The 11,814-nt window shown below is 61.6% G+C and overlaps 1 protein-coding gene across 1 annotated transcript in view; it reads left to right on the top strand.

The window, feature by feature from the left end:
• Positions 1-2,900: 2,900 nt before the first annotated feature.
• Positions 2,901-11,814, top strand: part of PLXNA1 (plexin A1) — a 49,972-nt gene continuing 41,058 nt past the window's right edge. The window contains exons 1-2 of the mRNA XM_050781563.1: positions 2,901-4,271; positions 5,829-6,011. Coding sequence (XP_050637520.1) covers positions 2,946-4,271; positions 5,829-6,011 — 1,509 coding nt within the window. The 5' untranslated portion in view covers positions 2,901-2,945. The remainder of the gene's footprint in view (positions 4,272-5,828; positions 6,012-11,814) is intronic.

Raw genomic sequence — 11,814 nt, 5'->3', positions numbered from 1 at the left:
CCCAGGCCTTTGCTCCTCCTATTCTGCCCCCCACCCCCACCACGAATGCCCACCTGCACCAGCTTCCAGGCTACCTGGTCCCAGAGCAGGTGGAAAGGCCCTTGAGGACTTTCCCCGGCCACAGTGGCCAGCTCTGCTCCTCGGTAGAGTACAGCATCTGCTGGTGCTCCCCTCCCAGCCCCAGCATGGCCCCTTGGCACGCTGGCACCTGGCACCTGGGCCCAGCTTTGGAATGAATGCATTTTTTCCTGGGCAGACCCAGGCCTGTGAGAGTTGAGCCCTGCAGGCTGGCTGGCCAGCCCAGTCTCTGGAAGCTCAGAATTTGGGCCCTGTCCTGCTGGGACTAGTTGGGTGACCTTGAGTCTGAGCCCCAAGTCTTATACCCCTAAGGTGGAAGAAGTAGCCCAAGCATTGTCAGTGGCCTTTGTTAGATGCTGGGCATGAGGGACCCAGCCCTAGGCTTGGGGCTCCCCCTTTCTTGGCCGGCAGCCCTGTGCCCGCAGGCAAGTCCCTTCCCAGCAGCCTCTTTTGGGGCAGTAGGGTGAGGGTGGGGCTTGGGGCGGTGGGCCCAGGGCCAGGCTGGAGTTTGGATGGTGGCTTCTTAGCCTGGTGCCTCCTGTTGAATATAAAAAGTAGGGCCCATAATTGCATTAAGACGTGTATAATTATCCCAGAGGAGGGGAGAGCCCAGCCCCTGGTAATTGCAGGCCTGCTTTGAACTGATAAACGGTGAGTGATTCATGTTTTCTTTGGAGTTCACATGTGCTCAGCTCCCAGCCCCGGCCCCACTGCCACTGTGAGGAGCCTGCTCCTGGGTCTTCCTTGAGTTCTGGGGCGGGGGTGGGAGTGGGGACTCCTCCCTGCTGTTCTTGGGGAGCTGTCCGGCAAAGGCAGCTGGTAGTCTGCTGGGAGCACCCTGCAGTTCCTGCTCTGGGATTCCAGCCGAAGCTCTTTGCTTCTGAGAGCCTCGGTTTTCCCACCTGAGCAGTGGGTGTGTGCTGCGCACACACTGGGCAGTGTGTGTAGGGGGAGTGAGGCAGGAGTGGGGAAGCATGGGGGCTGCCGCACCCAGGCCTGGCTGGCCCTCCGCATACCCTTCATTCATTCGCTCACTCGTGGGGATTTATTGTCTTCCTGGGCCGCTAGTTTGGCTTGAGGATACAGTGGCAACCACCTGGAGCCAGGCCTTGCTCTCACAGGGCAGCCATTCTGGAGAATGGGAGCAATAAGTAACAGAGACCCTTAACGAGTCCTGTGCTGCAGATGAGAACCGGGTGACTGAGCGGGGTGGGGAGTGGAGACAGTGGTCCCAGAGGCCTGGGGGAGGGGCAGGCAGCTCCACATTGCATGTGGGCACCAGGCACAGAGGCTGATGGGACTGTGCCCAGCTCCCCATTAGACTTGGAGAAGGCATCCATCTTCAGGCCTCAGCTTCCCCATCTGTAAAATGGGGCCAGACCATACAAAGGGTGTCTGGGATGGTGTGTGCAAACTGGCTGGCTAAGGCTTGAACTCAGGACTCAGGACTCTCAGCCTTGCTGTGGCCGGCTCCAGCCAGGAGTGGATGAGAGTCCCCAGCACATCAGGCACATCCAGGGCAGCAGGCCCTACTGGCACCAAGGGGGTGGCACTGCTGACTATGTGGGCAGGTGTACCCTTTCCTCTTTCATCCATGAGAGAAGAGCTTTCATCCCGCTTTTGCAAATGGGGAAACTGAGGCTAGGAAAAGGGAGTGTCCCCATCATAGTCATCTGCCTACAGAATAACAAGATCTAGATTTAGCCCACTGCCTGGCTGCCAGTTTGCTAGGCACGGGGTGGTGAGACTTTTCCAGAGGCAGTGGAGGCCAGTACAGGATATGGGGACTCCCACCAGGATCTGGGCAGCGCTGACCTCTTGTGCAGGTCAGAAGAGTGGCCTTAGCCTCTGCACAGGGACATGGCTGTAGGTGGTTGTGGGTGGAGGGAGCTGAGTACCCTGGCAATCCAGGAAGGAGGGGTGGGCATTTTGTGGAGTTTGGGGTAGAGTCAATGAACCTTGGTAGTGAGCGTGACCAGGAAGTGAGGGCCCGATGTGGAGCAAGGTGGGAGGGGGCCACACAGGTCTGGTGGGTATGGGGTGCTGAGGCTGGGAAGGGGTCACTGTGGAGGGGTAAAGTGCAGGGAGCACCTGCTGGCCTTCCCTGTGAAGGAATTCCTCTTTCCTTGGAGTTGGGTGTGAGGCTGGGGGCAGGAATGACAGCCTGGAGAGAGTACTGAGAGTCAGGGCTGGATGGGCGAGGGGGCCTGGGAAGGGGCTGTGTGGCAGGGCACCCATCAGCTGGGCTGGAGCTGTGGGTGGGACACATTGCCTGGCTTCTGGACTGCAGTTCTCAAGCTTCATCCCACATGGGGCTTGGGGTCCCATGGAGAGCAGCCCAGGCTGCCACCTATCCACAGTGAGAACTGCTGCCTGTGTGGCCTGGGCCTCCATGTCCTCCGTGGTGCCTGTGCTGTGGCTGTCAGGGCATGTTCAGGGGAGAGGCAGGGCTGTGGAGGCGGGAGTGAGCACTAAAGCCCATCTGTGTCAAGCTTCTGTAGGGGATGGTGGTGGAGTATGTCCCCACCAGCCTCAGGCAGGGAGCTGGTGCCCACCCTGGGAGTACAGAGCTGTGGGGAGGGTCCTGCTCCCCAGGGTATAGGGAGGCTCTGGGTGAGGGATGCTCTCCTCAGGCCCTTGTCACCTGCCTTCCTGTTCCTGGCCTTCACCAGTGATGGCAGGGCACAGGTGCCGACGGAGTGACCTCTTGCCAGGTGTCCTGGGGATGCCTGGTGCACCCCACAGCTTATAGGGCTTCAGACCAGGGAGGTGCCCGGTTTGCCCCGGCTCCTCCTGGTGGGTCAGGTCCTGCCTCCTGGAGGTGGAGTGGGCACGCCCGCCACAGGAAGGGCTCACACTGGGGGATCATGGTATGGGATGGGCCATGCCTGCATTCACATGCCCTCTCCTGCCCCTTACCCAGGGCTGAAGCTTCCGGCACCATGATGCTCACCCCAGCAGGACCAGAGCTCCGAGGCCCAAGGCCCCAGCCTGACATGCCGCTGCCACCGCGGAGCCCGCAGGTTCTCCTGCTACTGCTGCTGCTGTCACTGCTGCCGCTGCTGGGCATGTGGGCTGAGGCAGGCTCGCCCAGGGCAGGTGGGGGTTCGCAGCCCCCCTTCCGCACATTCTCGGCCAGTGACTGGGGCCTCACCCACCTGGTGGTGCACGAGCAGACAGGCGAGGTGTATGTGGGCGCAGTGAACCGCATCTATAAGCTGTCGGGGAACCTGACGCTGCTGCGGGCCCATGTCACGGGCCCCGTGGAGGACAACGAGAAGTGCTACCCGCCGCCCAGCGTGCAGTCCTGCCCCCATGGCCTAGGCAGCACGGACAATGTCAACAAGCTGCTGCTGCTGGACTATGCCGCTAACCGCCTGCTGGCCTGTGGCAGCGCCTCCCAGGGTATCTGCCAGTTCCTGCGGCTGGACGATCTCTTCAAGCTGGGCGAGCCACACCACCGTAAGGAGCACTACCTGTCCAGCGTGCGGGAGGCGGGCAGCATGGCGGGCGTGCTTATTGCCGGGCCGCCGGGCCAGGGCCAGGCCAAGCTCTTCGTGGGCACGCCCATCGATGGCAAGTCCGAGTACTTCCCCACGCTGTCCAGCCGTCGGCTCATGGCCAACGAGGAGGACGCCGACATGTTTGGCTTCGTATACCAGGATGAGTTTGTATCATCACAGCTCAAGATCCCGTCCGACACGCTGTCCAAGTTTCCGGCCTTTGACATCTACTATGTGTACAGCTTTCGCAGCGAGCAGTTTGTCTACTACCTCACGCTGCAGCTGGACACACAGCTGACCTCACCTGATGCTGCCGGCGAGCACTTCTTCACCTCCAAGATTGTGCGGCTCTGTGTGGACGACCCCAAGTTCTACTCGTATGTCGAGTTCCCCATTGGCTGCGAGCAGGCGGGTGTGGAGTACCGCCTGGTGCAGGATGCCTACCTGAGCCGGCCCGGCCGTGCCCTTGCCCGCCAGCTGGGCCTGGCCGAGGACGAGGATGTGCTGTTCACTGTGTTCGCCCAGGGCCAGAAGAACCGTGTGAAGCCGCCCAAGGAGTCAGCATTGTGCCTGTTCACACTCAGGGCCATCAAGGAGAAGATTAAGGAGCGCATCCAGTCCTGCTACCGCGGCGAGGGCAAGCTCTCTCTGCCATGGCTGCTCAACAAGGAGCTGGGCTGCATCAACTCGGTGAGTATGGCAGGGGCGCCCCTCCTCCTGCGGCCCCATTCCCTCCAGGGATGACAGCATCAGTGTCAGATGCATGCTCAGTAGTGCCTGCTGCGTGCTCGGCCTGGCTTTTGGCTTGGCCGTCCCAAAGGCTCAGCTAGGTGGGGCTGCCCTTTGCCATCCCCCAGAGAGTGGGTTTGGACCCAGGGTGCTAGCCCCAAAGGCTGCTTCCAGCCATGAAGCTCTCTGGTGCCTCAGAAGATGGGATGACGAGGCCCTGCTGGCATAGTCCACAGCCCCCGGTCAGCCAGGGGCCAGCCACATGCCTGGTCCTGTGCCTGGTGCTTGCCTGCTCTATCTTGTCCCCATCCTACAAATGATCCTACAGGATCAGAGAGGTGGGGTAACTTGCCATGGGTCACACAGCAAGTGAGAGGCTGGGGCCAGAGCCTGTCAGGTGAGCCCAGACACCATTTCCATGGAGCGTTTGCATCCCCCACATGGCCCTGGTGGCACCTGCCCGCTGGGCCTCTGCCTTTGCCCAGCAGTGGGAGCTGATGGTGCTCTGGTGCAGGCCATAGTCCATACCTTGCAGAGAAAGTGACCCTGACTCCAGGGAGCCACAGCCCCCTGGCACCTGTCCCAAAGGCACAGCTGGGGCTGGGCCTCTATGCTGCTGCCTTTCAGGGAGCGTCTTGTTCACACTCCTGGGCAGGCTCAGAGGGCACAGGCCTTGCTTAGGGTGGAAAGTGAAGGGGCTGGGACTCGGTCCAGACCTGGGACCCCCGAGGCCAGGTACAGGGGAAGGCCTGGACCTCTCTGGCTGTAGTCTCCCATGTCTGACCTGAGGGTGATGCTGGTTTTGTCCTCAGGGCAGAGTGGGACTGCAAGGGCTCCTCAGCCCTTCCGTCTCACACTCACCACCTGTGTGAAGCAGGGCCCATGTGTGCTTAGCAGATGCAGTTGTCTACCCTCCCCTTGGCTTTTCAAGGAATGTGTTTTCTCTGCACCATGCAGATGAAGACACTGAGGCTTGGAGGGGCAGAGCCTGGGTGAAGCCCCACCACACTCTGTCTTTGTGCCCTGCCCCAAGACTGGGGCCTGCTCTTTCCTCCCTGGGGACAGTTCCCACTGCCCCCTCCCACCTGTTCGTTCCGTGTGGCTTAGCCCTGACCCAGCCTCCCCTGCTCCTTCCTCCTGAGCAGCCTGGCCTCTGCCAACGAACCCGCTGCAGACGAGGACCATCTGCCCCACTTCTCCCCACACCCCTTCCCTGCCTGCCCTGCCCTCTCCTTAGGCCTGGCGGTGGAGCAGCACCCCCTCCACGCTGGCCCCCAGCTGCTCCAGAACCTCAAGCTATTGATTGCTTTCTCGCGCTCTTAGCTGGGAGCCCGCCCTTTGCCTTTCAGGTGTGACCTGCTCCCTCCTGTCTTAAAGCCTCTCTGTCTGCACATCTCCTCTGGGGGCTACCCCCAACCTCTCTAGAAAGACAGCTGCACTCCCAGCCCTGCCCAGGGAGGCCCAGTCCTCCAGGAGAAGGCGCCCAGGGAGTGGCTCTCACCCTGCCCCTTCCCACAGCCCCTGCAGATCGACGATGACTTCTGCGGGCAGGACTTCAACCAGCCCCTGGGGGGCACAGTCACCATTGAGGGGACGCCCCTGTTCGTGGACAAGGATGATGGCCTGACCGCCGTGGCTGCCTATGACTACCAGGGCCGCACTGTGGTATTTGCCGGCACGCGAAGTGGCCGCATCCGCAAGGTCAGGCCTGGGTCGGGTGGGGTGAGGAGGGGGCTTGGAATGCAGTCCCTGCCTGGAGCAGGAGCAAAGGCTTGAGGCCGTCCCAGGTGGCGGGCCCAGTGCAGCTCTATGCTGTGGGAGGCTAGATCTGACATATGGGGGGCAGGGGGAATGTTGCCCTACACTGGGCCCAGTGACCTTGAAGGGCCCCAATTCCCCTCTGTGCCTCTGCCCATGACTGGCCCCGGGCCTGCTAATCTAGGACACTTTGAGACCACGCGGGAGCCTGTGCAGGGGCCCAGGGATGCTGAGGCTGGGGCCGGCTCTCCAAGGGCACTTGCTGACCTCCTGGGGAGGCTGCTGTGTGTGGGTGGTGAAGGCAGGCCTGCGCAGCCCCCTCCCCTCTGGGCCCTGCTCCCCAGCCAGGAGATCCAGTGTCTGCTGCCTCAGCACTCTGCTGGGCCGGAGGCCTTGGCCCTGCCTCTCCCCATCCCCTCTACTGGGCCAAGGGCAGGGCAAGGGTAGTGCCCCCACCTGTCTTTGGCTGGTGCTTGAGGAGCTCTAGCACGCAGCCCTGGGCTGGCCCCACGGTGGCAAGGTGAGGGCTGGGTGCTGCAGGGATGGCTGTCTGGTCTTCAGGGTTCTCCTTTCCTTCTCCAGAACGGTGGGCTGGACAGAGGCAGTGCAGAGCTTCCTGGAGGGCATGGGTTGAGGGGAGCTGCCTGGGCTGGGGTGGGCACCAGGCTGGCCTGGTGTGGAGGAAGCTCGCAGAGAGACTGAGGGGTGGGGGTACGTGGGCACCCCAGCAGCCCAGTGGGCAGTGGTGGGCCCTGGGGGTGCATAACAGGTACCAGAGGCTGGTGCCAATGCAGATGTGGGCCTGCGAGTGGGGCTGGGCTGGGGGCTGGCCAGCGCTTGCAGCTCTCAGCCCCGTGCCCAGTGTTGGGAAGGGGGCCTCCCATCTCTGCCATGGTAGTTGCCCTGGGAATGGTGGGGAGTCCTGCCCCTCCCTGGCTCTGTGATCTCTGGGGGGGGATCCCCTGCAGCCTCAACTTCCCCTCTGAGAAATGAGCCAGATGTTCAGGCTCTGGGCTGGGGTGGGGGTTGCTGGTGGTCTTGGGGCCAATGGGGGCCCAGCTGCTGACTATAGGCCCCCCAGGGTGGGGGTGCCCTGGGGTCCTGTTGGTTCTGCTCACATTGGCTATGAGGCTGAGGCTGATGAGGGAAATCCTGTGACCCCTGAGTCGGGTCCTCTGCTGTGACCTCCCTCTTGGCCCCCATGTAGGGTGCTGCCCTCCGGCTTTGGTATGAGGTCCCCCGCCTCCGTCCTCCCAGCCTGCACTCCGTCTCCTCACACTGGGAGGCACACAGGGCTCTCGAGCGCATGGGGTGGGTGTTGGGGTAGGTTTTGCCAGGCAGAGGGCCTTGCCTGTGTGGAAGCCCAGTGCAGCACCTTAGAGACATTTCGTGGGGCGCCCCAGAGCCTGTTATCCAGCCAGTGAACAGGTTCCTCTAACCCTACCCTGTTCCTACTGCCCAGCACTCACTCTTTTGCGCCCCAGGGGCACTGTTTAGGTCGGAGCTTTGCTGGGGGAGCAGCAGGACGCACAGCTGTTCCTCTGGGTGCCAGTTGGCCTGTTTCCCTGCCTCCTCACCCCAGTCCCACAGAGGGAAACTGAGGTATGGAGCATGGAACTGCGGAGTTGGGCTTGGGCCCATCTATGGGAAGAGGCTGCTTCTGGGATGAGATTCTGCCAACTCTTCCCCTCCCTCCTGCCCCCACTCCTTCTCCCAATTTTCCCCTTCCTACCCCGAGTCCTAAGGAGGGCCATTCTCAGGGAGGCAGGCAGGGGTGGAGCCTGTCCTCTGCTTCCTGGACCAGGTGCCTGCTTGAGTCTGGCTTTGTGGGCAACTGCTGGAAGATGCAGCTGGGAAGATGGAGGCTGCATCCTCAGGGCCTGACATGGCTATTTCCTGCCTGGTGACCCTGGCCGGGCCCCCACCCCTCAGAGCCCCAAGTTCTCAGAGGCTCTAGGTGCTCATACCTGCCTCCCAGCGCCCATCCTGTGTACCGCCTCCCTCCACCCCCAAATAAGTCTGGGCTGGGTGCCGTGGGCCATGTGCAAGTGGATGGCACCCTTTGGGAGCATCTAGGGTCAGCTGTGCCCAAGGGTTCCTGGCCTGGCAGAATCTGTAATCAGGGACTTGGGTCGGAAGTTTGTTCGGAGGCCCCCCCAGGAAAGGCACACCTCTGCTTTGTCCCCCTGGATGCAGACACGGTCATGTCAGTGAAGAACCTGTCACCTGTACTCTTTCACCCAAATCCACCTGCTCTCAAACTGTCCAGCAGCTGGGCATGTCCCGTGCAGGGTTTTTGAACTTCAATGTCATGCTAATGGCTGCATGTCAGCGTGGGTCCTAGCCCTCTCCCGCCCACTTTGTGGCCCTGAGCAAGCCGTCTAGCCTCTCTGAGCCTTGGTGTCTCCTCGTACCATGCGGACCTGGCATGCTTGTGTGGCCTGGGGTGTGTGATGAGTGCTGACTGTGCGCCAGCACCCTGCAGAGGCCTCATAGCAGCCTGTCATCTGTTTTACAGGTGGGGAAACTGAGTGCTCAAGGCAGGTGCTCAGGGCTGCTGGCTCTTTCCTCCCTTTCTGTGGTTCCTTGGAAGAGGCTGGGCAGAGTTCTCTGCTAGCCTCGAGAGCTAGGCCCCTTTCTCAGTGACCCCCTCTCTGAGGAGCCCTTCACCACCCACTCCCACCTGTGCTACAGTCCAAGACCCTGGCTGTCTGGCCAGCTTCTGCCCTCGGACCTGGCTGGGGGCGCTGCTGCTGTGGGTGCGTTTCAGAGTGGGTGCCTGTTCCATCCGCTCTGCCTACCTAGTTACCGTGGGGCCTTCAAAGCCTAACTTCCCACCACAGGCCACATGGGCAGAGGGTGCTCTGGGTTTGGAGCAAGGGGCCAGGAGGAGGGGATCTACCCTCACTTGTCCTGGGGCCTGGGTTCGAGTCCCACTCTGCTTGCCTTGGCTCTGTTATGTCCTGCAGACTCCAGCGCGAGGCCTCTGGCCTTGCTCCGCTGTGAAGGACGCTTGCTCCCTGCCGGCCACAAAGGCCTCTTCTTGACCTGGCCTGGGGGCAGCAGAACTTCACTTCTCCTTGTCTCTCCTTGTCATCCTGACCCAGCCTGTGTGTGGGGCTGGCTGTGGTCCAGGGTCCAGAGCCAGGGTAAGGAGGGCCATGCTGAGCCCCGCCCCCAGGCTGCCCTGCCTCCCTCTTGCCCTCAGGGCCTTGGGAGGGGCCGGGCCCCCGGGGCTCCCTCCTGCCTGTTCACATAGGGCTCCTCTTCCCCTGAGGCAGCTGGCCTAGCTATGCTCTCAGAGCTCAGGGCCCCGCCTCCTGCCCTCTCCACTTGGTCTGCTGGAGCTGGGCCCTGGGGACCCCCAGCCCACGCCTGACCCAGGGGCAGGCCTGCCAGGCTGACCACTCCCTGTCTTTCCCAGGCCGGTCCTTTCCGGACTTTAAAAAGTGTCTGGGGAGCTCCAGAGACTTGGCTGGCCCCAGGCCAGCCCCTGCCAAACTGTTGTGTAAAATTGTAGCCAATTAATTTAAGACCTGCCTCTGTCCCGCTCCTTTCACCAGAGCCCTGCCTGGCACCTGCCCCACCCCCACAGAGGCAGCGTCTCCCCATGGGGTGCCTCTCTCAGCGAACTTCCTGGGCCCTGCTCCCAGCCCCTCTCGTGGCCTCTGGGGACCCCAGGCCGTGTCAGGAGCTCCCAGGAGCAGCCCCTGGTTCAGGTCCTGTAGCATCAGCCCAAGTACCCCCATGGGAGGGGAGAGCACAGGCCCCGGCCTCCTGTAGAGCAGGTGCCATCCTCCTACAGAGGGAAGCTGGGGAGAGCCTTGCCCTGTGGGCCGGATGAGGGGCACCCGAGGCCAACCTGCTCTGGTCCTGCTGCTGCTGCAAGGCAAAAGGAGCTGCCTCTGTCTGAGTCCCAGCCTGCCCATTCTGGAAATGTAGGCCCAACTGCCTGGGCACCCGGTTTTTCAAGAGATTCTGGAAACCTGTGTTTTGTGTGAGATCTCTTGATTATTAAATGTTGGCAACGAATCCACGTTTTAAGAGAGTATAACAGGACCAACTCAAGTATCCCTTTGGGCCACCAGGACCTGCACTGTGGCCCTGAATAGCTCAGGGAAGCCACCCACCTGGGTTATGGGGCATGGCCCTGGTGAAGCCCCCTCCTCTGGGGCCTTGGTTTCTTTCCCTGGGTGTTGGATACGTCTGGGCATACCCCAGGGAGGCTTGGGGCTCCAAGTTCCTTCTGGAGCTGGCCCCTGATGAGCCATCACAGCATCTCCCTGCGGCGGTCCCTGCACGGAGGCTGCAGCTGCAGTCCCCTGTGTGCATCCTGGCCTGGCTGGCCCCTGTCCCTGTGCTCATGGGCCCTCAGGACTCATGCTGCGGCACCTCCTGCAGCTTGCCTGGTCCACACCACTCTTCAGCACTTTGCGGGACCTGCAGCAGCTGGGTCTCTGAAGTGCTTAGGAGGCCTGTGGCATTAGTTGCCATCCATGAGCTTTGGGAATGGTGGCCTGCAGGGCCTGGAGCTGGAGTGAAGCCTCTGGAGCCCTGCACAGTGTTGGAGGTGTCCTCCACCCGGCCATCTTCCCCTCTGCAGATAGATTAGCACCTGCTGTGTACCTAGGCTACCTGGGGACAAGGAACACCTGCCCCCTAGGCCCTGCTGCTCTAGAAGCTTTCAGCATGCTTTAGAGGCCTCTTTGTATTCCCCTCATACCCCTTGGACCCCAGGCAGGATTTTGGAATTTATAAGTTCTGGAAGTTGAGTGGCATCTCACAGCCCACGCAAGTGCAAGGCAGTTGGTGGCAGGTGCCCACTGTGGGGTTGGCAGCTTGAGCCTCATCAGGTCTGCAGTGAGCCTCCCTGTCAGGGTCTGTGCCAGGGATGTGGTAGGAGACCGTCCTGAAAGAGCTGGAGCCAGGGGGACAAGAAGTGTGCTGGCCACAGGCAGCCCTGACCCAAGGGAGGTGCAGGGTAGGACTGAGCCCCCAGCCCCACCATGGGGAGGCTGCTGTCCCCCACCATTGAGTTTCATCTTGTGTGTTGTTGAGTGAGGGACGAGGGGAGTTGATTTCAGTGACTTGCCCTTGAAGCCTGCAGTCATTCCGAGGTACAGCCTCTGCTGCACTGTTGGCATTCTTGGGGGATGTGCCCCTTGCGCCTGCAGCATGCAGCCTACTCCCGAATCTGCAGGAGGGTCCCGTGCCCTGCATGGTCAGCCTGTAACAGACACCACATGGAAGTGACACACATGGAAGCATGGGGGTGTGTCACGGGAGAGCATAGGTACCCACCATCCCCAGCAGCCCCTCCTGGTCCTTCCCTTCCCAGGGTGACCGCCCTGGCCGGCTCCGTCAATGCTGTGTGCTGCTATGTGGGCTCTGGGGTTGAGTCGTCATCTTTTGTTTGGCAAGACTCTTCCTTACCTGTGGGCAGCTGTGGTGCGTGCCATGTCCTCATGTTGTGTGTTTCAAGCACACATGCCTGTGCATCCTGCCCACTCTGGATGGCTGTGGTGTTGCCAGTCCTTGCAGGCCTGTTGTAAGCACGACTGTGTGTGGATTCCCGTGGCAGAAGGATGGATTTCTGTTGGGTTTCAGCCTGGAAGCCAGGCTGTGGAGCCTCTGTGTTGTTCTGCCTTAACTCTCTGGGACCGCCTCTGCTGCTGCTGAAGGACTTGGTGGGGGCCTGTGGCAGTGCCCGGCAGCATGCGGGGTTGACGGGCACGAAGCACGTGCT

The sequence above is a fragment of the Macaca thibetana genome, chromosome 2, assembly GCF_024542745.1.
Source record: "Macaca thibetana thibetana isolate TM-01 chromosome 2, ASM2454274v1, whole genome shotgun sequence".
Lineage (NCBI taxonomy): Eukaryota > Metazoa > Chordata > Mammalia > Primates > Cercopithecidae > Macaca > Macaca thibetana.
This window is presented reverse-complemented; position numbering and strand designations above follow the sequence as displayed.